At 35.2% G+C, this 27,977-nt stretch overlaps 1 protein-coding gene across 1 annotated transcript in view; it reads left to right on the forward strand.

Moving 5' to 3' along the window:
- The window catches only part of LOC150109937 (proton myo-inositol cotransporter-like), a 373,837-nt gene extending 363,335 nt beyond the window's left edge, over positions 1-10,502 (forward strand). Inside the window, exons 8-9 of the mRNA XM_090399830.1 lie at positions 653-805; positions 10,273-10,502. Coding sequence (XP_090255956.1) covers positions 653-805; positions 10,273-10,502 — 383 coding nt within the window. The remainder of the gene's footprint in view (positions 1-652; positions 806-10,272) is intronic.
- Positions 10,503-27,977: the final 17,475 nt, after the last annotated feature.

Below are 27,977 nucleotides of genomic sequence, written 5' to 3' on the forward strand. Positions count from 1 at the left end.
CCCTAAACTTCATCTCCCTATCCACCAACACTCCCAAGTCCCTGGCCTCATCAATCTCCTATAGTACAGTTCCACCAATATGGTATACTGCTGCTAATCTTTTCACCCCAAAATGCATAACCTTACATTTTGTCACATTAAATTGATATCCATTCTCCTTAGCCCAGACCTCCAATCTATCCAAATCATCCTGCAAGATTTTGACATCTGCATTCACTTTGCCCTAACCAGCAATCATCAGCAAAAAATGAACCGTTCCTCTTAGATCCTTCACTATATTGTTAATGAACAAATTAAACAGCAGTGGTACAAGAACAGAACCCTGCAGCACACCACTAGTCACAGACCATTAAACAATGGTTTAAATTGTATGTAAATGTCTAGAATAAATGATTTTGGTGTTGGCACAAAAAGTTGTAGAAAGTATTCAAGTTTTTATCAGTTTAAAATATGCAGTTACTATATGCAGATTGCTAGATAAATTGTGAATAATGCACATCTCCTCAATAGTGCACTGATTAAAGTGTTAGCTCTTTTAGATTTCATCTAAGCCAGTTTATATAATTAACTACTACAGAAAAAGTAACTTTGATATGCATGAATAGATTTCTGCTCTGTAAACTACTTTTTTAAAATTTTTTCTTCATTTTAGGAATGGGCCCAATGCCATGGACAATTAACGCTGAGATATATCCTCTGTGGGCTCGAGGTACCTGCTATTCTGTCTCCACTTCAGTCAATTGGTTATTTAATCTTGTAGTCTCAATGACATTCCTTACTCTTACACATGCAATTACTAAATATGGTAAGAATTAATTCTGAAACTTGCATTTGTTTAAAAATATTTTTAATAATAATTTAATATAATATTCTTCAAAGTCATATTATTAAATTAGTATACATGAAAGTAAATTAATTTAAATTAATACAGTTGGAACTAGAACTTCTATAGATCAGTTGGTATCAATAATGCCCTTTAGTTCAAAAGGGCCTGAGTTTGAAAATCCCATCTAGGATGCAGAAATGCTTTATTGAGACTCTTCAGTTCAGGTGAGTTAGCTGATCTCACTGATCTCATAGGAAGGTGACAAGTTTCCCCTCCTCAGAAATTTGGATATTTCATTCCTGCAAAACAGCCAAACTGACATGGAAATACAAGCACGCACACAAATTCTCTGACTGTGCAGATATTATAGGATATGAAAGTTGTATCTTTTCTTCACGAAAGTCTTCATGATTACCTCATGGTCACTCTGACACCTCACTCAGTCATATCCTCTAGTGAAATGAGTAGATCTAAGACTCTCGATCCTCACATACCTTTCCTTATATACTAAAATATCTCTTCAGAGATATTTAGTTAGATTACACCATCTCACACCATGCTGACTCAGCATATAAACAGTAGTTCATGCTTAAGTATATAACTAGTCCCATTCATGACATATGTTGGACGTGACTTCTCTGCACCTGCCCATTCCCAGTCACCACTTACGCTATCACTGCTTACCATTTATCACCACTTACCCTACATATATCTCCTCAGACTCGACTACTCTCCCCCTCCTCCTTTTACATCCAACACCATTCCATTCTTATGAGGACCATTCTCATTACTACCTTGTACAGTATCCTTATATTGTGACTCCTCACCCATTTCCCTATCCATTTTGCATTTACGTTCTCTCATCATTATTTCTCACGGTACTATTATTCCAATTTACAATCACTTCAGTCTCGCTAGTTCTCTCCTGACCTTTCACTTCACCCCTTACTTCCTCAGATCTCTTGCATCTTGGCAATTATGCTGTCTATCAGTCTGTCATTTCTTTATTTTTGTTTCTGCATTCCTACTTTTCTTCACTTACAGAGTATCACTCACTTTTGTTTTGTGATTCATAGTCTTTTTATTATTGTTATTATGGGTATCTCCATGGAGTCAGTGGACTCGTGGGAGACCCAAACTATCAAAACAATATCTATAATATCTTCTTGAATTCATTTACAGATGAAGAACTCACAACTGAGTCAGGCAATGCATTCCACCCATTCACCACCCTCCAGGCAAAAAACCTCATTCTCACACCCCTGTTAACTACACTTTACCTTAATTTCCAGGGATGATCTCTTGTTCTTCCATCACTATCACACAGCTGAAACATTTCCCCTATATTAATCTTATAAAAACCTTTTAGTAATTTAAATGTTTCTGTCATATCCCCTCTTCTCCACCTATCAACCAACCTTTGCAATCCACAAGCTCTCAATGTAGGGAGCATTTTTACATCACAGCTGATAATCTTTTAATCGCAAAATGCATAACTTTACACTTTTCCACATTGAACTAACATCCATTTCCTTTTGCCCATTTTACCAGCTTATTTAAATCATCCTGCAAACTCTCAACATCAGCTTGATTTTTTATTGCGCTACCCATCTTTGCATCATCAGCAAACAACTGAATATTTCTCTTTAAGCCATTTCCTATATCATTTATGTAGAAATTAAACAACAATGGCTCAAGCACAGAGCCCTGAGGCACACCACTGGTCACCTGCCTCATCCTGGACTCTGCTCCTCCATACACCACCTTCTGGTATATCTCCCTGAGCCATTCTCCTATCCATATCACCAGTTTAGTACCATTCCCATCTCCTCCAATTTTCACAGCAGTATTCCATGAGGTATCCTGTCAAAAGCCTTAGCAAAATCCAGAAGTACCACTGTGTAGCCATTTCCTTTGTCCAACACAGATGTCATTCTATTATAAAAAGTTAATAAATTGCTAAGGCAGGATCGACCTTTAACAAAACCATGTTGGCCCCTATAGAGTATCATATCCTTATCCACCCATTCTTGATTTTTGTCTTTAACCAACTTTTCCAATACTTTTACCACCACTCCGAGATGGTGATTAGTCTGTAATTAACTACTGCAGTTTTAGAGCCACCTTTATGCAAAGGAACTACTTTGCCTTCCTTCCACTCCCTAGGGACCATACCAGAGTTCGAACTTAAGTTAAATAACCAAGTATGAGGCATTGACAATTCCTTTGCACATCCAAGCAACACCCGAGCTGATATTCCATCTAAACCTACAACAGTGTTCGCATTTAAATTTTGCAATATACTAAGTACCTCTGATTTCTTAACTTCAATTCTCACATTAGTTATTGCTACAGGAACAGAGATATTCTCACTTGGTGATAGACTTTTGAAAAGTGATCACTCAGTAACTCTACTATTACATCTGAATTGGTCACATCAATACTATCAGCACCCGCTAAGGTTATCCTTCCAAAGTCATTCTTCCTTTTACTTGCCACATAGCGGAAGAACTCTTTGGGATTATTCTTGATCTCCTTGGTTTCTCATAATCGGATTTAGCTTTTTTTACTATGCTGGTAACCTTCCTAGCTTGAGCCTTGTACTGCTCATGGGTTTACTGATTGCCTTTCTCCTTGTAAATTCTTCATAAGATTTTCTTTTTTGCAGATCAATCTTGATACTACTACTCATCCATCTAACACTTACCTGGTTTGTCTTCCTAACCATGGGGACACAATCTGATATTGGCTTCCTCAGATACCCGCTGATTTTATCCCATGCACTGCTAACATCTTATGCTGCAAGCTCACTCCTTGTGAGCTTGCTCACTACAGGTTAGGCAATTATAACAAGTAAGCTTGTTATAATTGCCTAACCTGTGGTTCTGTATATACACCCCTTCTTAAGAAAGAAATCCACACATTTTGCAACCTCCCAAGTCAATACCACATGATTGCTCTCACTAATTGGAGGTAACGAGGACACCTTACTTATGCATATATCCTCTGAACCAATGACCTGGTCCAACACTTTCACACCACATGCCCCTTCAGTTATGTGCTGTTTCAAATAATTATCTCATAGAAGATGTATGAATTCCATTTCCTTTTTGCCATGTGATATTTCTTCCTTCCAATTGATATCACCATAATTAAAATCCCCATAATAATTACTAACCCTGCACTCATTGCACTAATTTGCTGATGCATGAATTCAATATCACCCTTTTGCCTATAGCAGCAAAAGGGTGATATCAGCTGTATATTTTGCGTTGGTCACTATTTCACACCAGACCGCCTCAAATGAACTATCATTCACGTACCTATCATCTTGATATACTACTTTCTTTGGCTGCAACTCATCAGCTCTCAAAAACAGTACTCCCCCTACCCCCTCCCATTCTATCTTCTCTATCCTCCCTGAAAATACTGTACCCATCACATTCAATTCCAGTGACCACATCTGCTGACAGCCAGGTTTTACTAATGCCTACAACTTTTGGTGAGATTGCACTGATTAATGCCAAAAATTCTTCCCTCTTATTTCGAATGCCTCTTGCATTTGTATACAAAAATTACAGATTCCCTTTAGTTCTTGTACCAGCTTTAGAACTGATATACATGTCACTAATTTCAGTAGTCCCTTGCCCATTTCTATCCCCCTCTATTCTGCAATTTATTCACTGAATAAGGATCAACAATTATACAATCACTGCTTAAGTTTCTCCCTCTTACACTGCACCTTTTCAATTTTAGTTTCCCTGTCCCATTACTTCAAGTTGTTCAGAAAACAGTAACATCTTCAATCGCTTATGACCTTCCATGTTCAGAAACAACCCATCTCTTGCATACAGCAGTCATTTTCCTTCAAACACACTGCAGACAACAACAAATTCCAGACCTCTTTTTTTGCACATTTTTGCAATCATATCATTCGTTATCATCGCTCGTCTACTTAACTCATAATTGTCAAAACGAGGCACACACACACACACCCAATCCTCCCATTGACACTTTTCTTCTTCACGATATCCAACAATGTTCTTAAATCTTTTGCTGTCCGATTTATACTACCACTCAGGTAATTTGTACCCCCCCCCCCATAACTATCATCTTTTCTGCATCGTGCTCTCTCTCTCTTTATTGCTAAAGCCACTTTCTCTATTGTTCCACCAGCCAAGCACTCCTCAGGCATACCGCTCTCCATTCCCTTAATCATAGAATCACCATATATTTTACCACTCATTCAAGTCCAAACAAGAGTCACTCACGGCCTCATTTTCTATGCTATTCAGCATGACTCTTCCAGTTTCATTACTAGACTCTTTTACTTATTCCCTCACTCTCACGACATCTCGTTTCTTCTAGACCTCTTGTGCTTTCATTCTGTTGACTCCCAATCACTCCCATACTTAATCCTGCTCTAGTTACTTCAGTTAGAGTAATCTCCATAGTCCTAATTTCTCTATTCATCCCATTCAACTCGGATTTAATTTCCGAACCCACTTACTGAATACTTCCAATTCCTCTTGCAAAAGATGAAGTTCACTTTTCATTTTCCAGAACTCCTGCCGAAGTTCAACCACTACAGTCCTGACGTCTGCTTTCACGCCTAAATCCTTCCAGCCTATCCCGACACTTCTCATATATGTCGACGTTTTCATTCTTCTCATTTAGCCAAACAATCCACAGATCCTACATATTCCTCGGCGCATACATATAACAGTTTCCGCAATGCATCCACTGCAAAAATTCCAACACAGAGCCAGACTTTCATAAAGAAGTTCTGCGAGCCGCTGACGCACGTTTCTTGTTAGATGCCATCTTTAGTCACTGAAGTATTGAAACAAACAGCAGCAAAAACACAATATACAACAGAATTCCAAACAATAATACCACTGAAGGACACTTGTGTCCAACCAAAGAACAATTTGAGACAAAAGGGCACACTATACTTTAATTTAAAAACATGTTTTCCAGCACAACTCAATATGGCCGCCACGTTCACTTTTGTACTCTTTAAGTAATGAGGGACAAATATTTCAAAAGACAGAAGGCGAAGGAAAAATTTGTTTCCCACAGTTACTCACTTTCATTCTCTCATTCAGTTTTGCATTTACCAGTAACTTGTAGTTACTGGTAAATGCAAACAAAATATATTTTCAACATATCCATACTGTCTCTCATATTCTTGTGCGGTCTTTCCATATTCTGCCATGTATACATGCTGCGCTCACAATAAACCATTCTCAAAAATCCACATTGTTAATTACATTGTCATGCAGATCTCATTTGTACCACCATATTGTCTATATTCACCTCACACTTCAAAAATTAGTAAAAGAAATGTCTGTATCAAACAAAACTTCACAATGATGCAGTTATACTAAACTATAAAAACTAAAATTATACCAAACTCGATCAATATTGCTAATTACTTCTTCTTTGAGTGCCATCTCCTATCGGAGGTCGGCGACCACCTGGGCAAATTTTGAGCGATTCTCAGCTATTCTGAGCAGTCGTCTCTCAGAGTTCATACCAGTCCACTGTCTGATATCTGCCAGCCAAGATTTTCTTCATCTTCCTTGTCCTCTTCTTCCATTTATCTTCCCTTTTATAATCAATTGAAGTATCTTATATTTTTCATTACGAAGTAGGTGACCAAGATATGCAGTTTTCCTTCTTTTTATGGTATCTAAAAGTTCACGTGATTTCCCCATTTGTTTCAGTACTTCCTGATTGGACGTTTTTGCTGTCCATGGGATTTTTAACATTGGTCTGTATAACCACATCTCAAAGGCTTCAAGTCTTTTTATTGATGTTGTCTTCAAGGTCCAAGTTTCTGCACCGTACAGCAGTACAGACCATACATAGCATTTAACCATGCGTACTCTAAGCTCTAAGTTTAAACTGCAGTTACACAGTGTTGATGTCATCAAGAGAAAATTTTTTCTTGCCATTTCAATTCTAACTTTTATTTCCATTTCTGGATTGCAATCTTCATTTAACCAGCATCCGAGATATTTAAACTTTGCCACTCTTTCTATTTGTTTCCTATTTAAAGAAAGTGCTAAATTAAGAATTGGTTTCTTACTTATGACCATGAATTTAGTTTTGGTGATATTTATTTTTAATCCCATTTTTTCACTCTCTGCATTTATTAGCTCCAAAAGATTTTGAAGATCCTGAATATTGTCAGCCAGAAGAGCTGTATCATCGGCATATCGGATGTTACTGATGATTTCACCATTTACACTAATCCCTTCCTTTCTTCCTTCCAAGACTTTTTGAAATATGGCTTCTGAGTAGATCTTAAAAAGAAGAGGTGACAGCACACATCCTTGCCTTACTCCTCGTTTGATGTTAATGGAGTCTGTAATAATGTCAACTTGAACAGATGCCTTTTGGCTCCAATATAAGTTTTCAATGATCCTGATGTCTTTACCATCTAATCCAATTCTTTTTAATAGTACAATCATTTTAGCATGTTGGACTTTGTCAAATGCTTTCTCGAAGTCGATGAAGCAAATGAATATTACCTTGTTTTGGTCAATACATTTTTGAAATAAGATCTGAGAACAGAAAAGGGCCTCTCTAGGCTCGTTTCTTAGGGCACTTAGATTACAAGAATGACATTCCTCATTTATTTATTTTTTACAGCAGTCTGGAAGGTTTTACAGAAACAGCAAATGATATTGAAAGCTATGTTTCAGTGCCATTTGAAAAGAAGCTGTGCAATCAGAAAAAAATTACATTATCACAATGAATAATAATAATGTCAAAGAATCGCTGAATACCTTCCAAGCCATTTCTAAAGCCGAATTGGGTATCACTGATGGTGTCTTCACAATTTCTGTATATTCTTTTTTGAATTATTTTCAGAAACATTTTGAGAACGTGACTCATTAGGCTGATCATTCTATAGTCATTACAAGTTTTCGCATTTACTTTTTTAGGTAGCACGATGAAGGTCGACTGTAACCAGTCTTGAGGGATTATGCCTGTATCGTAGATCTTATTAAATAGCTTTACTACTATGTTAATGTTGTCACCTTCTAATAACTTTACTATTTCTGCCGGTATTCTATCTGGTCCTAGAGCTTTACCATTTTTAGCTGAGTTCAATGCACATTCTACCTCTGATTTTAGAATGCATGGACCTTCCATATGTTCATAAGTATTTTCTGGGTTCTGTCTGTCATCAGTAAAGAGTTCTTCTATATATTTCACCCATTCTTGTATTTTGTCATCCTTTTTGGATATAATTTCTCCCTTTTTGTTTCAAAGGATACAGAATTGTTTTTTCTTATATATACTTGAGGTCTCTTTCATCTTTTTGTGTAGATTAAAATTGTCATGTTTGTCCTGTAGAATTTCTATTTCTTTACATTTTTCATTCATCCAGATTTCTTTTGCTTTTTTGATCTTGTGTTTAATAATTTTCTGAACCTCCTGTATATTTTGTTGGATTATGATTTTTATATGATCTGCGTTGATCCATGAGAGAGAGAATTTCTCTCATGGATCAACTCTATTAGGACATAAGGTATTGGTACATTTCTCTATGAAGACAGATTTCAATTTGTCCCACGATTCATCAACCCTCATGATGTCATCATTCTTGATAAATGCTAGCTCTTGATTCAGATCTTGACTCAATTTGCTTCTTATCTCTGTGTTTTTTAATTTTCCCAAATCAAACCTTTTTTGTTGATGTTTCTTAAGCATAGTTTTCAGTCTAAGTTGTAACTCTGCCACCAGTAGGTTATGATCAGAAGCAATATCTGCACTAGGATAGGTTTTTGTACTCTTTATAGAACTTCGAAATCGTTGATTAATTAGTAAGTAATCAATTTGGTTTCTGACTATATTCCCATTATTATCCTGTGGTGATCGCCAAGTATACAATCTTCGAGGTGGTAGCTTAAACCATGTGTTTGTGATTATTAGCTCCTCTTCCTGGCAGAATTGAAAAAGACAGCCACCTCTCTCATTTCTTGTGCCCAGTCCATGTTTGCCAACTACATCTCCACTTCTACCTTTCCCAACTTTAGCATTGAAATCACCCATGACTATGTTAATATCATGCTTTTTTGTATTTTTCATTAGTTCTTTTAATTGATCATAAAATTCTTCAATCTCGGTATCACTCTTGTCAGCAGTAGGGGCATAGACTTGTATAAGATTAACATCTAGTGGTTGTCCTTTCAGTTTTAATAACATCATCCTATCTGAGTAAGGGATGAAGCTCAACAATGACTTATTGATCTCTTTGTTTATTATTATTCCAACTCCATTGTGATGGTTGTTTTCACAACTTCCAGAGTGATACATTGTCATGTCATTGACTTGAGTTTTGCCTGATCCTGGCCACCTAACTTCACTCATTCCTAAAATTCCAATTTCAAGTCTTTTCATTTCTTGGATAGCATTTCTTAGCTTACCTGCTTCATACAAGGTTCTGACATTCCAGGTTCCTAGTTTTACTGAGCGCACCATGTTGAGCCCGGGGATTCTTCGCACCCCTGTCCCATTTAAGGGACGCTGGTAACTCGGGGCCATTTGTGTAGATTTGCTCGCCATGGTGGTGGTTAGTCTGGAGAGAGAATAGAACAGTAGTTTCTCCATTTGCTTTCTGCTCTGCAGTATTACAGACGTACACAATAAACTATATTGCCATCTGCAATTTTCTAATCACAAGCTTTACCATCATCATGAGACTTCAACCTTGTGTCAGTACTGACAAAGCTGCTTCCCTTTGCCAGAGGATTGAATTCTTTATTTTTCCTTGTAACCCTAGGTAGGGTACCCTAACCGGGTACTGACAGCCGGAGCCAGCTGAGCCCGGGTTGTTTATAGAGGTCTGCTCCTCTGAAGATTCTTCCGCACATTTCACTGTTGGGATACAAATCCTCTTCCACTGATTTGTCCGTTGTTCTTCACAGAGGTCCGTTAGCATCCTTGTAGGGAGTGTACCCAGGGAGCACGACATGGACGTGGACTTGCCTCACTCCCCTGCTAATTACTACAAAAATAAAACATGTTTTTGAAATGAGATCTTTAGCAGCCTGGCACTAATTATTATGCATATTAATCTTTTCATTTTGTAAATGACTGACTATGCTAATTAGACATATATTCCAACTATCTTCTGTCATAAAAGATAACAGTTCCTGCTATCTGTTTAGTAGGATTATTCAGTCCTACTATCATAGGGTGAATAATCCTTCCAAACTTAGCAGAATTTTATCTGCTCTCTTTCTCACTCATAAAGAAAGCTTGCACACCAGTCAAAAACTCCATCTGCATAACTTTTTTTTAAAATTAGGTGATTACTCAACAACTGTTTTTAAATTTATTTGATTTATATATGAAATATCTTGTTATAGAATTGATTGTTCTTTTCTGTTTAGTAGTATAATATATTTGAAAACTTTATTTTCCAGGAGCATTTTGGTTATATGCATGCTTAGCATTTCTGGGCTGGATATTTTTCTTCTTTATGTTACCCGAGACCAAAGGGAAAACCTTAGAAGAAGTGGAAGGATTATTCTCGCATCCTTGGTGGAAAGATGCAACAACAAGTAACGAAAGGAAAACAGTTCAGTATGTACATATTAGAGGCATTAATCATGCTTATGCAGCAGATGATGCTGATTCTGGTGATGAAAGCTGACAAAATTCATAATTTGTATCTCTTTTACATGTTATGCCAGCTGTAGAATGATTCTTTTTAAAATTCTTATTCATTTTAAATTATTTCTCTTCATTGCAAATAATTGGAGATGGTCCATGCACAAAAATGCACAGGTTTCAGATATTATGGGAGGGTAGGATCTCTTTGTTCTTGATAATTATTTTCTGAACGCTTATCTTTGAAATATTTATATTTGTAAAGAAATTGTTTTTTGAGAATAACTTCTAAAGAAGCAGATATTCTGTTGTGTGTGTGTGTGTGTGTGTGTGTGTGTGTGTGTGTGTGTGTGTGTGTGTGTGTGTGTGAGAGAGAGAGAGAGTGAGTGAGTGAGACAAATACACATATATACATATCAAGATGCCCAGAGTTCTTAGCAGGGGGAAAAAGTATCTTTTGCAACAAATTATCAAGTTTTTAGAGGTGATGTGGGTGTTTGAGAGGCTCGTTTCTTAGGGCACTTAGATTACAAGAATGACATTCCTCATTTATTTATTTTTTACAGCAGTCTGGAAGGTTTTACAGAAACAGCAAATGATATTGAAAGCTATGTTTCAGTGCCATTTGAAAAGAAGCTGTGCAATCAGAAAATAATTACATTATCACAATGAATAATAATGTCAATGTCAAAGAATCGCTGAATACCACCTGATTTAATTTGAGATGGCTGGTAGAAAATGACAGCAATATATGCTTTAGGGACTATATGTGTGTGTGTGTATGACTGAAGGTATCTGCATTATATGTATTATCAAAATCAGCGTTATTGATTTTCTTCTAACTTAAATGATAAAAACATCAAAAGAAAAACAATTAAAATGAAGCTAACATTTGCTTTAAAAAAATATTATAGCAGATTAAATTATAATGGACAAGAAATTCATTCTTATTTCTATACTTCATGTGGGCATAAAGAAACAAATTTTGCACATGAAGCATCTTTACAATAGACCACTTATATGTAGAGGCTGTTGACTTCTCATGAATTATCTCAGTATACTATAATGCAAAGCATACTTCCTATACTGTTGTGAATTATGAAAAATACCATAGGGATCAACAGTAGAACTCGGGAGAAACAAATTAAATTCAAATAATTGAGTAACTGGAGCACTTTGAAAATATCAAAAAAAAAAAAAAAAAAAGGTGAATATAACTTGCAGAAAGTATCTGCAGATCATATTCACCATTTCAGTCAGATTTTAACGTGGTTGTTTCTTACATTGCTTAAGGTCCCTTACAAATTTTGGTGCAATTAGAATAAAATTAAAAGAAAAGATTAACTCCTCCTCCTGCAGAAACCTCTATAAGTGATTTTAACTTGGAATATAATTATTTCCAATGTTCCTTGAAATCTCTTGTAAATTTTGGCATAATTGGGGAATAGAATGGAGGGAGAGAATTCTATTGTAGGTAGAATGATTCCATTTCTTTGCAGATTGTCATTAAATGAACTATACAGATAGGATTAATCATTCTATCACAATATTGATTAATTTATATGAAGCTAAATTACTTAGTGTTAAGCTGTAACAATCTGACACTTTAATGAAACGATAAGGTTATATAAAAGTTATGAAAATTTTTTATTGCTTAATAGTGGGATAAAACCATATTTCATCTTTAGAATAGATATCTTTATCTAATACATGGCTCACTAATGGTACTAATATCTTAAATTTTTTATTTAAAAAATAAATAAAACAATGCTTCATGCACAATCTGTTCTTTTTAAGATTGCTGCTTCCTTGTTGCTGGACACTATAATATGGGAAGCAAACATCAGAGGAAGATTTAGACTTTTTTGTGTGTGTGGGGGGGGGGGAGATTATTAACAGGAAACCTTATTTTTTAAGCATGTTCTGTAATATAAAATTTTTCACTTTTTCATTTCTGACATTTATTTCAAATATATAATTGATATTATCATTAAATGATGAATAAACAATATTTTATTTAAGTAATTGCGTATGTAGTAAAATTTTGGGATTTTTATTTAAACTTTTTCTATTTTTCTTGGTAGAGATTATTACCCTACCTTCTATCTGTTGCATATGCAGTAATATATTAAAGCAGGAAATACAGTATTATCACTAAAAATAGTCTGATAAAAATCACATGTCATGGCAGCTTATCATTACAAATGTGATATAAAAATTAACTGTAAACAATTGCTTATGCAGTCATTATCATATGGTTTTTAAATAGCTAAAAACTGATAGCAATTTCATGTTTTAAAGAGCCAACTTAGAAGTTATACGGAATTGCGTTCTATGTAACTTTAAATGTATAGAACTCAGTTCAGTAGAACTTAAATAACCAATATTGGCTATATGGTCTTTTATCTCAATAAATTTTTCTTTTCATCTGTCCCTGATAACACTTCCAAAGTTGCAAAATCAGGTTTAAGAATTAGTTCTCATCTTGTTTGAACCACAAGAAAATTGCATGAATTAATTAGCTTTAAATTTCTTGGAGATGCCATGTATCATTATCTTCCCTGATTTAAGGCATAATAAAAAAAAAAGTTTTTTTCCCCAAGCAAGCATTAAATTGAAATTTAGCTTTCATGGAATGTTTTCTTTAAAAAAAAAAAAAAAACTGAAGGTAACCCTAATTTGAGAAATATTATAGTGCAGGTTTTTTCATGTACTATATATACTAGTAATAGTACATAGATCATACCTGTATACGATAAAGAGCCAAGAGGCTATTTTTACGCAGCCGGAAAAATAGCCTCTTGGCTCTTTATCGTAGTAATAATAATATATGGGTACACCGGTCTGGCAATTCATTAGTAGGGGTATATGTAAGTTCGGTTCACTTAACCTTGGTATTCCAGGTCTACCTACTCACTGATGAGACCTCAATAAAGGTCGAAACCGGTCTGGGTAGTGACCTCTCCTCATAATGTAAAACAGTAATACATCTCCTAGGAGCTGCGTTTTACATCATGAGAAAATATTAATGATAGTGACGGAACTTGCTCCACCTTTGACACGAGTTGCCCTGTTGTTGTACTACCCAGGTGTTGACTTACACTTGGACTCGCCGATAGTTCTTCGGCATGAAACTCTTAGATTTCGATCTCTGGGTTTCGTATCCAGTTTTAAAATAATGAGGGATTTATTATCCCCTTAACTTAAGTCATCCATCATAATTGAAACTGTCAAATTTAGAACATGAACAAAAGTTGTCTTTGTGTAATATGCATGGCAATTATATAAATGTGCTTAGACTGTATTTCTAAGGTGCTATTATCAAGCAACACTCTAATTACTTTTTGTATTTCATTTCATTAAGTTTGCTGTTGTTGTTCTCATAGAAATTAAAATTAAATTAAATATATTTAAATTAATTAATAATTAAATAATATAAAATATAAATAATATAAAAAATTAATTATAATAAAATTAAATAAAATTAAAATTAAATTTAATTTAATTTTCATTTATATCATTTGTACGTTGTAAATTCCTTGAGTAATTTAATAAGCATATAACAGAAGTTGGTGGTATGAAAAGGGAAAGACCTTATTTTTTTTATGCATCATTAAAATAAATTATGCAACTATGACAAGGTTTTTGCACCTCAAAATGTACAGAAATGTAATAATGCTATGCAGTGGAACTGTTCCCCTGGAGGTGGATAAGATTTGGAATCTTGGGAGTGATGATAAGCATCATCTCAAGATTTGGCACAGATTTGAAGTTTGGCATGCACATTACAAAAGCTGCGAAGACTACACAGTATATCGTTGCCATGATAAGGAGAACAAGTACAGATAAGGGATTTGTGCTACTATACAAGCTGTTGATACAATACATTAATTTGATTTTGTATGCATATGGTTAGTTGGTTTCTGCTATGATTAGCAAACCGTAGAAAGTTCAGAGATAAATAACTAAGGCAATATTATGACTGGAATGTTAATGTAGGAAAGTTTGAAGAAATGTATATTGCAGCATTTTAGTGGATAGCCAGAGGAGAGGTAATATGATGACAGATATATGCATACACACTTCACCTAAGTTGATGAGGTAGGTTTACTAGATTAATACATATGAGGTTATATAAAGAGTTGGGGAGAGGAGAAAAAAAGTAAGGTCATTAATCGAAATATGGGATATTATAAATCCCTCATATTTCGTAGCTGAAAATATTGAAAATTTCAAAAAATAGACCAGAGTGCTTATGAGAATACATCTGTCAGCATTAGTTTCCTTGGCTTGCACTACTTAAAAGACAATGAGCTTTGTCTGGAAGTCTGTATTTATCTTTTTTTAATATTTTTTTTGTTTCACTGTCTTGACAGCTGTTTTGAACAAATGAAGCCTTTTAGACTCTCTTTTTCAATAAGTACAATTATGCACCAACCAAAAATTTACTTTTGAAAAATACAAGTCTGACATAGTTGGTCAAATAACATCTCTCAGAACAAATGTTCAGTCTTTGGAGGTTTGCTAATTATATTTATTATTTTTATTATTATTGCAAGGCACCTCAAGGAAGTCGGGCTCATCAAGGAAGGCTACATATCACTCGCACCACATGCCATGCCTTCTCTTGATTCATTCACATTATCTGCAATCACAACCTCCAAAGGCAAGCCATTCCAGTGATTGATACATTGCTCTATGAGAGAAAAATCTAGCTCTTACTCCTTTCTTCACTGCATTATCAAATTCCATGGATGCAATCTCATCATCTGCTGGTATCCTATATGATCTTTTCAAAAGTCTAAGTCTATTATATCACCCCACCTTTATTCTGTCTGCTATCATCTTCAGTCCACAAATTATCAACCTAATCTCAATCTTCAGTCCACAAATTATCAACCTAATCTCAATCTTCAGTCCTGATATCATCTTTAACATTCTCCTTTGTGCCCTCTCTTGTATCAGGCCAGAAACCAGATAAGGTCATATCAAAGCCTTTTAAAATGCAAAATGTTCCTTATTCTTACATGTTACTATTCGTTTCAGCATTACAATTATCCTTTGAGTTGTACTCACAATTTTTTTCTATATAACCCCTGAACTTCAACTTCTTACATACTAAAACTCCAAGATCCTTATATTGGTTAGCTTTTTTTAGCACAATCCTACTCTGCCATTGAACATCTCATTACACCAAAGTTCATAACTTTATATTTACTAATATTGAACTGACAGCATTTTCACATGCTCACAATTCCAGCTTATTAAAATCATTCTGCAAGTACTGCACGTTAGTTGTATTCCTGATTACCCTCCTATCTTTACATCATCAGCAAACATCTGTATGTTTAAATCCTTCCCAATATCATTAATATAGAGATTGAATAACAATTAACCAAGAACTAATCCCTGGGGTACACCACAGGCCACCATCTTGTAGACACCTCAATACATCACTTTTCAATATGGCCAATCATCTTATCCAAACTAATAGTTTATAATTCGATCCGACAACCTCCAAATTATGCAGCAGCCTTCCATGCTGAATCCTGTCAAATGCTTTAGCAAATTCCAAAAGTATCATGGTGTATCCATTCTCCTTATTAAATTCAACTGTGACATTATAAAATGTGAGCATGTGACCTTCCATTTAAACTCGTGTCGTTGCAAATTGCAGATTCTCTTGCATTACTTTTAATTTTTAAATTACTTTTGTTAATAAGCTATCTTAATGGAACTTATCTTTATCCAAAACTTCATGGAGATTGAGTAATATTAATGTATTGCCAAGTGTGTAGAAGTTATAAGTATTGAATCACATATAGATAAGCTTAGGTGTTGGTTATTCATAATAGGGTTTGCACACTATAAACAACACTAAGAGATAAAAATATGGTTAATTTATTGAACTTACTATTTCATAGGTTTTTCTACTTAGCATCTTCAGAACACAAATTATAATTGTGATAAGCACACAGCACTAGATTGTTGTAGAAACAATTCAAATTAAAACTGAAAACAAACTAATGTCCTAGCATAGGTCCTCTAAGGACCATATAATCATAAAGATAATTGGAGAAGTCAGACTATATTCAGTATCGGAATGAATGTCTCCTAGATCATTGGCAAATTAATGCAACCGTAATTGTTGAGAATTGGGCAGGAGGGTGCTTTATAGCCAATGCTGATTCTAAAAATAGTCTCAGACCTATGCAACATCTATACCTCATAGATGTCTTCCATTTAATCATGTATAAAAGAACATCTAGATCATGGTCTGCCAGCCCCAACTTGCCATAGAGATGATCATGGATGCAGTTTTTGTATTCGTGGTGAATATTAACTGATCTCTCTCTCTCTCTATCTGTCCAAAGTAGGCTAAAATGCAAGCATAAAGAACTTTATAACATTACAGAATGTGCAAGTTGATCCTGAGGAGAACAGATTCCTCTACTTATTATTATTTGATACCTCCAGAGAGCCCAAGGGAGGGCACCTACCTACAACTCTCCACTACCCAACCTCACTCACCTATCATCCACCAACTGAATCATCTACATCAATGTCATCTCCTCTCCAGCACCACCACCACCACTAGTATTTTCACAGACAATCGCAAACATCCATTTCCATGGTGGGATTCGAACCCACAGCCTTTTGGCTGGAGAGCAGATATGCTAACCACTCAGCCAACCAGGCCAGCAAAATAATTAATGCCAGCAGCATCCAGGGTTCCCATGTGGTCACGCTCCCAAATACTAAATGGGCTCTGGTTTGCTTAACTTCAATAATCAGACAAGAACTGGTGCTTTCAAACTGATCTGGCCACTGAGATGAAGGCAGTCAGCTGCATGAGTTGTTTGAAAGTGGCATGGAGATTATATTTGTGGAGAACTTTAACTATCTTTCCTGATATACCCTGAATATAAGGGATTGGAATGGTTTTGCTGTAATTTTATCTGTAGTTTGCAGGAAAAAATTGCATGCAGTATTTTACTGTTTTATAAGGATTGTATCCAGTGGCTAAAAAGTGAAAGTATCTGAGCTCACTTTCAGTGGCTGTGAAATAGCCCTGGGCAAGTGAGTGTTTTGAGAATGATATGCTGTTGGGATTAGTGGTGGTGTGATTGCTTCTATAAATACTTTTCCTTTGTATGGGTTTTTCTATAAATTGAAAAGAATGAACTATTAGATAGTTGTCACTAGTGTCTAGAAAGGGGAGATAGTTATTATTATTATTATATCCAAGACCTCCAGGGATTCAAGAACTCACTGAGGAAGGCCATACATCATCCACTATCATAGCTTCTTTTAAGCTTATTCCCACTAGATACATTCATCACTTCAACAGGCAAACTGTTCCACTCACTGCTCCATGAGAGAAACGTCTAGCTCTTACACCTTTCTTAACCGTGCACAGACTTGGCCTTGATGGATCCCCCATCCCTCCATGCTGTCTCCCCACTTTCTATATAATGAAAAATTTCATTAGATGATTTCCTATAACTCCCCCATTCAGAAGTTGACAGTCTTCTATCACATCACCCTTCTTTCTCCTATTTACCAGTTTCTGCAATCCACATTCCATAACCCCAACAGTTTATATTCCAACCTATATTCTCCAATTTATGTAACAGACTTTCATGTAGGTATTTTTTCTTTGAATCTCTTCTTTGCACCTTTTCCACAACTTTTTTATTCCTTCAAAACCCAGGAGACCAAATCTGCACATGGTAGTTGTAGTCATACCTAGCAAAAAGGCAAAATCACTTCCTTATCCTTACATGTCGGTGTCCATTTCAGCATTGTAGTGTATTTGCAGTTTTTTCTATATGGCTTTTGAACTTCAAATTCCTATTCATTATAACTCCAAGATCCTTAGCCTTATAAATATCTTGTTGCATAATCCTCCCAATATAACATGCCATTGGTTATCTCATCATGCCAAAGCAGATAACTTGACACTTACTAACATTGAATTCATAATCATTATCATTTGCTCACATTGTCAGCCTATTCAAATGATTTTGTTAGTGCTGGATAGCATCCTTGGTTGTTTTGCATCATCAGCAAACAGTTGAACATTTGCTTGCACGGTTGGCCGAATGGTCAGCATATCCGCTCTGCAGCCAAAAGGCTGCAGGTTCAAATCCTGTCATGGGGGGGTGGATGTTTGTGATTGTCTGTGAAAATACTAGTGGTGGTGATGGACAGTAGATGGCATTGGTGTAGATAATGATGGTAGTTGCAGTTCATTGTAGTTGGTGGAGACGGTTGTAGACTAGTCACCCTCCCTCCATGAGCCTTTGGGTGCCCTGGAGGTGTTACATAATAATTTTCTCTTTATAAGGCCTTAATATGCCCACATCTGGATTACTATGCTCAAGTCCCCCTGGGTTTTTGGGAATGTGGAAGCAGTGGAGAGGATTCAGAGGCAAGTGGCCTGTGGAATGTGCCCTATGAGGATAGATTGAAGGTGTGTAGATTACAGATGTTGGTTGATAGGAGAAAAAGAGGGGATATGATACAAACATTTAAGTTGCTTAAAGGATTTTATGGAATAGATCCGCGGAAATATTTCAGCATTACAATAGAGGAACCAGAATAAGGGGTCATCTCTGGAAGTTGAATAAAGGTGTGGTCAGGGGTTGTGAGGACTAGATTTTTTGCTTGGAGAGTGGTGAAATGAGTGGAATAGGTTGCCAGAGTCAGTTGTGAGTGCTTTTTCTATTAATGAGTTCAAGGAGAGGTATGATAGAGTGGGTCTCCTGCAACGAGTCTTTGGACTGTATGAAGGTGATTGCATTATTATAATAATAATAATAATTTCCTTTCAAGTCCTTCCCAATGTCATTAATGTATAGACAATGAACCAAAGACTGATCCCTGGGGTACTTTGCTAGTCAACTTAAATCTAATAGATTCATGTCTATTAGATTTTGCTAATAGTTGTCTGTCAATCATCCACTTATTCAAGTTGACAGTTTATTATTATTATTATTCAGGCCTCCACGTAGTCAAAAGACTCATCGTGGGAGGTCCTTCCTAGGAAACAGTCTATCATACGACTCCTTGAACTCATTGACTATTCTTGCTCTCACCACTCTTATCAGGCAATGCATACCACAGTTCAATCACCCTGCATGCAAAGAAACCACTTTCACCCTCTTCCTCTGTTCCACTAAGAACACCCCAGTGTCAACCCTGTAACTTCCTCTCAACAGTTTAAAAGTCTCAATCATATCGCCTCTCCTTCTTTCTACAAACTCTGCAATCCACATTCCCTCAGCCAGTTCTCATAACTAACATTGTACAGTCCTGAAACCATCTTTGTTATCTTCCCTGTACCATGTCCACAGTTAATTTATCCTCTTCAAATCCTGGGAACCAGATTTGAGAACAATAGTCTAAGTGTGGTCTGATCAGAGTCTTGTACAATGGAATGATAACTCTCTTATCTCTGCAGGTCAGCGTCCTTCTCAGTATTGCAGAAACTCTGCAATACTGAGAAGGACCTTTGCAATATGTTCTCTGAATTTCAGGTTTCTATCAGTCATCACCCTCAGATCTCTTGTTTGCCCTACTTCCTCCAGTAAAACTCCTTCAACAGAGTATGCTGCCTCCCATTGATGTATCCCAAACTTCAAGACTTTACATTTTGCTGCTTTAAACTAACATCCCCATTCATTTACCCATCTATATAGTTTATTCAAATCTTCTTGCAGGGCTGCCACATCTGTACTATTACTAATAACTCTTCCCAGCTTCACATTATCTGAAAACAACCAAATATCCCTCTGCAATCCATTGACAATGCCATTGATCTAAAAGTTAAACAATACAGGTCCCAATACTGAGCCCTGTGGAACCTCACTTGTAACCTTCTGCCTCCTTGATATTGCCCCACCATATACAACTCTGATACCTATCAGACAGCCAATCCTGAATCCAGTCGACTAACAACATCTAAACCCAAGTGCTGCAACTTAAATATCAGTGCATCATGTGGCACCCTGTCAAATGCCTTTGCAAAATAAAAAAAAATGGCAGTATATGCCTTTCCCTTGTCAACCACTCTTGTAACTTTATTATAAAAGGCAATCATATTACTAAAGCAAGAGCACCCCCTAACAAATTCATGTTGATTCTCACAGATATCATTATCCTCATCTGCCCAACACCGTATACTGTCCCTCACTAATTTCTCCAAGAACTTAACAACTACTGATGACACACAAACTGGCCTATAGTTAGACACATCGAATATGCTATCACCCTTATGCAATGGCACTATCTTTTTCCATTCCTTGGATACCTTTCCCATATCCAGACTTTCATTGAAAAGCCAGGTCAGTACTTTAGCAAATTCTCTCAAAACCCATGGAGAAATACCATCCAGTCCAACAGCTTTACTGACATCCAGAGTACTCAGTATTTGGTGCACACTCTCCTCTCGAACCTTGCCCTGTCTCTCTAGTATTAAAACTTACTTCTCCAGGATGAAATACTCCAATAAAGTGTTCATTGAACAACTCTACTATATCCCCCATCAGTCACTCCATTATTCCCATTTTTATCCCACAATGTCATTCTTTCACAATCATTCCTCCTCCTACTGGCCACATAACTAAAATATTTCCTAGGAGTTTCTTCGGATCTTAGGGCTGATCTCTTCTCATATTCCAGTTTTGCCTTCCTTACCATACTAGTCACTCTCCTGGCCTGCATCTTATATTCTTCATGTATCTGCTCTCCACTCCTCTCCTTATATCTCTTCCATAACCTCTTTTTCACTTGCAGTTCCTGTTTGATATTGTTTATCACCCACTTTATACCAAATTGTGTCCTCTTCTTCACTCATGAAATACAGCTTATTATTGTTTCTAACTAATATTCCTTCACCATTTCTCAAGCACTAATGATATCTCAGCCTTCCAACTCCATCCTCCATGGAACTGCCCCAAGTTGCTATCTAAGCTTTCTAATCACCTGCCTTATAATTCCACATATGTTCCCTACTCTTTGATAATTCTGCATGTCTATTCATCTTCCAAGTCAAAACCACATGGTCACTTTCTCTCCAACTGGGGAAATGTTATATACAGCTGATATATCAGTAGAAATGTCATCCAAAATTCTTGAACCTTTTGTTCTCTCTATTACATGTTGCTTAAGGTATTTGTCCCTCAAGAATTTTTGAAATTCCATTCCCTTATTGTTACATGCATTTTCCTCTTCCCAATTTATAATGCTGTAGTTAAAATCTCCCATAATAATTATTCTTCTTGCACTTGCCAAGCTCAACTGCCTAAACATCCTGTCTTCCCCACTTCTATTTCACATCTACTTCTAACCCCTATTCTCCAGTTTATGCAACAGACTTTCATATGGTATTCTGTCAAATGTCTTAACAAAGTACAGCAGCACCATGGTTTATCGATTCCCTTTATCCAACTCAGACACAACATTATTATAAAATATGAGTAAATTGCTAAAACACATTGCTCCCTTTAATAGACTGACAAGTTATCTGAACATGTAATTACTTTTTTATTGTGAAGTGTATTTTTGAATATTGACTGGCTGCTACAAATTACATCTAATGTGTGAGCCATGAGGCCAGATAGTAAACACATTATCTATATAGTATGTTCAAACAATTAGTTTTCAAAATACACTTCACTTTTTTTTAACTTTCTTTCACTCTAAATTATTTATATGTTAATACTTTCAGAACTTCATTAGCATTGTTTTAATTTATTTATAATATATTCAGTTTGCTATAGTAAGATAATGTGGAAACATTTTAATGATTTTTGTGCTTTGATAAAAAAAAAAATATATAAAAAAATCAGTACTTTGAAAAATGTCACTATCATGATTTTTTTTTTGATTTTTTTAATACATATATATGGGTGAGGAAATTCAGTGTGCTATTGTAGGATAGTGCGAAATAATTTTTAATTTTTGTGCTTTGGAAAAGTTAATACCTGTTTTTTTTTTGTTTTTTTTAAAAAAAATTAAAAAAAAATCCCTGTTACAAAATAGGTTTCCACTTTATTTAGTGACAATGGTGAGGAACTAGTTCCTATGTTAACATCTACCTAACATAGGAACTAGTTCCTCACCATTTTTCCATCAAAACATTTAGTCTAATGTGAGCTATTATCAGATGTTAAGTAATATTAAATAAAATAATTAATATTACAAAAAAAAAAGTACGTACATCTTATTTCACAGCTGTTTCCCCTCTTTTTTAAATGTAGATAATAGCTTTTTTGTGCATTGCATTTTGTATAGTCAGAATTCCTTCTAAATTCATATTACTGTATATATTTTTTTCATCTTAGTTCATTTCAAAAGTCCTTCCACAGCTGGCAAAAGCCATTGACTATAAGTGCAAATATGCATAAATAAAAACAAGCATATCTGATGTTTTCTTTGAATAAAGTATTATCATTGTTTGAATAAGTTATTTTATGATAAAAAGTAGATAAAAATATGTATAGTTACTACAGTTTTAGAGTTGTTATTTAAAATGCATAGATGTAAAAAAATGAAACCCAGTCATTCAGAGAATACTTGTCAAAATGTGTTTTGATATGTATCTGGTGAATAATGGGATTTCCATTCTATTATACAAATGTAATGTGCCATTTGTGTCTGCTGAGAATATACTCTTCATTGTGTACAGTGTGATGGTTTTTCTGTAAAAAAAAAAAAAAAAAAAAAAAAAAAAAAAAAAAAATGCTATTCTGAAGATATATGTATATTTGTTGATGTGAGACTGTTGTGAGTATTCTTTATCATGTAAATTTGACAATACATTAGTATAATGCTGTTGTTTTCATAACTTTTCCATTATTCTCTCATTTACAAAATGATTGCTGTTTACTGAGAAGATTTTAAAAGAAACAAGAGAAAAAAAAATGTGTGTGTGTGTGTGTGTTTAGATATATATAAATCTATATGTATTTGACTTGCAGCTATTTTTAAAAGGTAAATATATCATTAATATTTCATATATAGTTGATTAAAAAATGTAAAATATACAATACATTGTAAATAACATTATTAGTACTGTTGATGCATAATATATGTAATATATAATCTGTACAAATAACAAAGATAGTATAATCTGAAACTAGTAGTACATATGATTTATTTATTTACACCACTGTATTTTATTTTTATGCCAAATTAAGTTAGTAAAATTTTAGACTAAAAATTAATGTGGAGAAAGTTTAAGAGATAGTTATTTCTAAATTAAAATAGTGATACTCTGCTAAGCATTCAGGAAGCTTTACAAAAGAGAATACTAAGCACTGCAGAAATTAGTCATAATACCATTGTTTGTTTGTGTGTGCATGTGAGATACATAGCTGAAACCACTGTTTTATATAAAATATAAATATAAAAAATTCATCTTGAAAAATAGAACTTGCAAAGGTGTCATAAATCTTCGTATATTATCATTACGTATCGCACAATCATTTTTAAAGATGAATTAACACTGCTCAACACACACAAATATATCTTAAACACTTGCTTGTAAAGCTAAACTGGTTCCACCACAACTACTATAAAAATGAACTAAAAAACTTAGAATAATCAAACCTTCATAAAAAAAAATTCTCTTTTGTTCGGTCATTACCATTTAAGTCTATACAACACACAAATTGCAAATTCATTCAACCATCAAATATTGTTGGAAGATTTTTCACTTGGTTAGACTACAAATTATATATTTAGTTTAATCCTTTATCGAAGTGTAAGCAAACAAAGTCTGCACCTGAAGTATCTTCAGGACTGGGGCAACTTCACATCACTTACCTTAGTATCCCATAATGCATAGCATTATACATGTTTGCAAGGAAATGTGCTTTGCATTATGGGATACTAAGGCAAGTGTTGTGAAGTCAGTCCATGAGTTGCCCCAGTTCTGAAGATACTTAAGGTGCAAACTTTGTTTACTTACACTTAGATAAAGGATTAAATTAAATATATAATTTACATTAAATATTGCCATCATTACTTCTATTATTATTATTTCATGACCTCCAAGGAGCCCAAAGACTCATCGAGGGAGGGCATCCATTCCACAATACTTCATCGCCATCACTTCCATTTGTCACCATCATCTACACCAATGCCATCCACTGCCCACCCTACCCCACCCCACTACTAGTATTTTTCTGTCTGTATCCTGAAGGCCAATTTGTCTATGTGCGGGATGAAAAACCTGAGTTTCCAGGAGGAAAAAACTCTACTCCTATATGAGATCGGCTGACTCGTCTTCAATTGAAAAACCAGTTAAAAATCCTTGTCATACAAAGAGAGCAGTCAGTGATGTGGTGATGTCACTTTAATGCAACTAAATATAAGGTTTTAAAATTTGGGATCCACAGATAGGATATTTCATCCTTGCTTGATAGATTTATACTGGAAAAAAAGTGGAGGAAGCATGGGACTTTGGTGTGAATAGATCTAAAGTCAGGTTGATATGTTTTTTCTTACTAGTTCACTACTCTTTTACAGAAATATTCAATTACTATTGTTGCTTCTTGCATTTTTTGGTATGATAATGTGGAATGGAGAAAAGCAGTGATGATGAATGAGATACAGTAATCCCTCGATTAATGCACCCCCGATTAATGTCATTTTTTTTTTTTTTGATACCCAAATTCGATTAGTGCACCTATATACATCTTAAAAATAAATGTTACAGATTTTAAACATTTTCAATCTATACATTTTTATAGCTAACTATTTTAAAAAATTATTCATCAGAATGAAATAATTTAGTTACCGATTTAAAACATTTTACAAAGTTATTTTTAATGGCATACTACACTACTTCCATGTACACTATTTATACTATGTTCCAAATTTTTGCCGCCAAAATTGATGTCGTCTACTATAGTACACCCACAGATTCGAGACCCTTCCATACTTCTGTGCATGTCACAAAAAGGAGAATCCATTCCGATAATAAGGTAATAAATCCGTCTTCTGGGATGAGTTGTTTATTATTGCACGTCGGAAAATTAACTTTTCTTTTATGAACATTGTAGTCTTTAAAGTGGTAACTATTTTGCTTGTATAACAGTTGGGGAAATTTTATCTATAAAGAATGTGATTTCGTGTGTTGGTGACCAATCCAAGAGTTAATTAAATCTCATTCTGAAGAATTGAGTGATTTTGACCTGCTAAATTTAGATGCACAGTGGGAAGATCCTGAAGAATATGAAGAAAATTTAATCACTGATAGTCAGCCAAAAGAGATTTCACAGAAACAATTTGAAAATATTTTTCTTACAATTGAAGTTTTTAAGTAGCAATGCTTAGGCTGACCCTAATGAAGAGAGAAGCAGTAAAATTTGCAGAAGAATAGAAGAGGCAATAGGGCCATACCGTCGGTTGAATGAAAAAAAGAAACAAAATGCCTACCAAACTACGTTAGCTCAATTCTTTAAGAAGCAGAATAATAAGTTTATATTCTGAATATGTTTTATTGTCTTTCAGCTTCATGATTTTCCTTTAACTAGACCCTGAGACATATCCTAATTCTTTTATAAAAAAAACTTAAGGGTCAAAAAAAGAAATCTGAGGAACAAATTATACATTTTCCCATAGGTTATTATATTCGATTAGTGCCTGTTTTAAAGAACATATTAGGAGCACTAATCGAGGGATTGCTGTATACAGGAACAGGGATCTGGAATATGTAGATGCATGAAGTATGTTTGATGATAGAATGGAGCCATATGCAAGAGAAATTATATTTAAATGCAGAAGGGATAATGGCTTGAAATGAGGGGGGGGGGTTGCACACTATATTATAGAGCCAGGTGTAGAATGAGGGGAGTAATAATAGCTATAAGACGGCTGGCAATACACTGGTTTTTCTGTAACAACTGTTGGAAGCATTGGGAATAAATGGAATGAGCTGATGGCATTGATTGACTGTCTCTAAGGTTAACCAAGTATCAGTGAAACTTGGTTAACTGAGGAGGAGGTTCTAACAGGGATAGAAATCAAAGGATATAGCATATTTTAGCAGATTAGAAGGTAAACATGGTGGTGGTGGAGTGTTACAATAAGAAATGAATTCTGCACCCTTAGGGTGGAGAATCTCAGTGGAAATGACCCTAATGGCTTTTGAGAGCATATGGTGTGATATCTTGTCCTATAAACGATGTTTATAGGACAAGATATTTAGTGTGATTACCAGGGTATATAGATGATGAAGAGCAGGAAATGTTTAGGAAAATTAGTTTTGCAAGCACAAGGTGTGCAAACATTATGGATCACTTCAACTATAGTGATATAAACTGGACAGAGGAGACAGCATGCAGTAATAAGGGAACTGAATTTTTGGATTTCCTTGAGGGAAAATTGTCTTAGGCAGCATTTGGTGGAGAGAACACGAGGATCGAGAGTTCTGGATTTGTTCATAGCATCAGAGGATCTGATTGTGACAAATGACATACGTGCTCCCTGTTGGTGAGAGTGACCAACGGGACAAGTACGTAGTCCTGACTTGGAGGATGAATAGGTATGGGGAGGTATCAAAACAGAAGAAAGTTATGTGGAATTATGAGGTAGGTGGTTATCACAAAGTTTAAAACCAGCTTACAGCAGTACAATAGATGGAAAAATTTAAAGAAAGCAGAGGTCATTAGTTAATGGGAGATACTTAAGAAAAAAATTGTTGACAGCAATAATGGATTCTATACTGAGTGAAAAACATAATGTAATTTGGAGTCAAATGGATAATAAAAGGAATAAAAGAGGAATTGCAGAAGAAAATGAGATTATGGAAGGCATATAAAGATGGAGATAGAGAAGAGTTGCATGAGGAATATAAGGCTCAGACTAGGAAAGTAACTAGTATTGTAAGGAGGGAAAAATTAGAACATGAGAGGAGGATGGCACTGCAATTCAAGGCAAATCTGAATAAGTTGTTTTCCTTTGTGGTAAGTAGGAGGAAAAATTATAGTGGATGGATATGAGATGGGAAATCAGGTGATTAAAGCAGATGACAGAGTTGAGCTATTTAATGATCACTTTGTTCCATCTTGGTACTACAAGGCTCTATTCCTAGAAGGATAATGAGTGGTGAAGTGTTAGAAGTGAATGAAGAGATGTATTCCAAATACTGATCACACTAAATGTCAAGGTAGAATTTCACCATGTGTTTTAAGGGAATGTTTAAAGAAACTGACTGTGCCATTAACTTGGCTGTTTAATGAAAGTCTTGCAATGGGGCTATTTCATGCAGAGTGGAAGAAGGGTAAGATAGTACCATTGTTTAAGGGTGGTGGTAGAATGGAGGTATGAAACTATAGGCCTGTTTGATACCTCCATTACATCAAACAGGCCTCTAGTATTTTTGTAGTACCAGATTACTAAAATATTTCACTAATGTTTTAGTAATCTGGTTACCTTTCACACTGAAGTAAAAAGAGCAGTGGATGAAGGTAAAGCATACATTGTCATTGTTTTGGATTTATTT

The sequence above is a fragment of the Typopeltis vanoorti genome, chromosome 1 (assembly GCF_054136105.1).
Source record: "Typopeltis vanoorti isolate ZY-2024b chromosome 1, IOZ_Tvanoo_1.0, whole genome shotgun sequence".
NCBI lineage: Eukaryota > Metazoa > Arthropoda > Arachnida > Uropygi > Thelyphonidae > Typopeltis > Typopeltis vanoorti.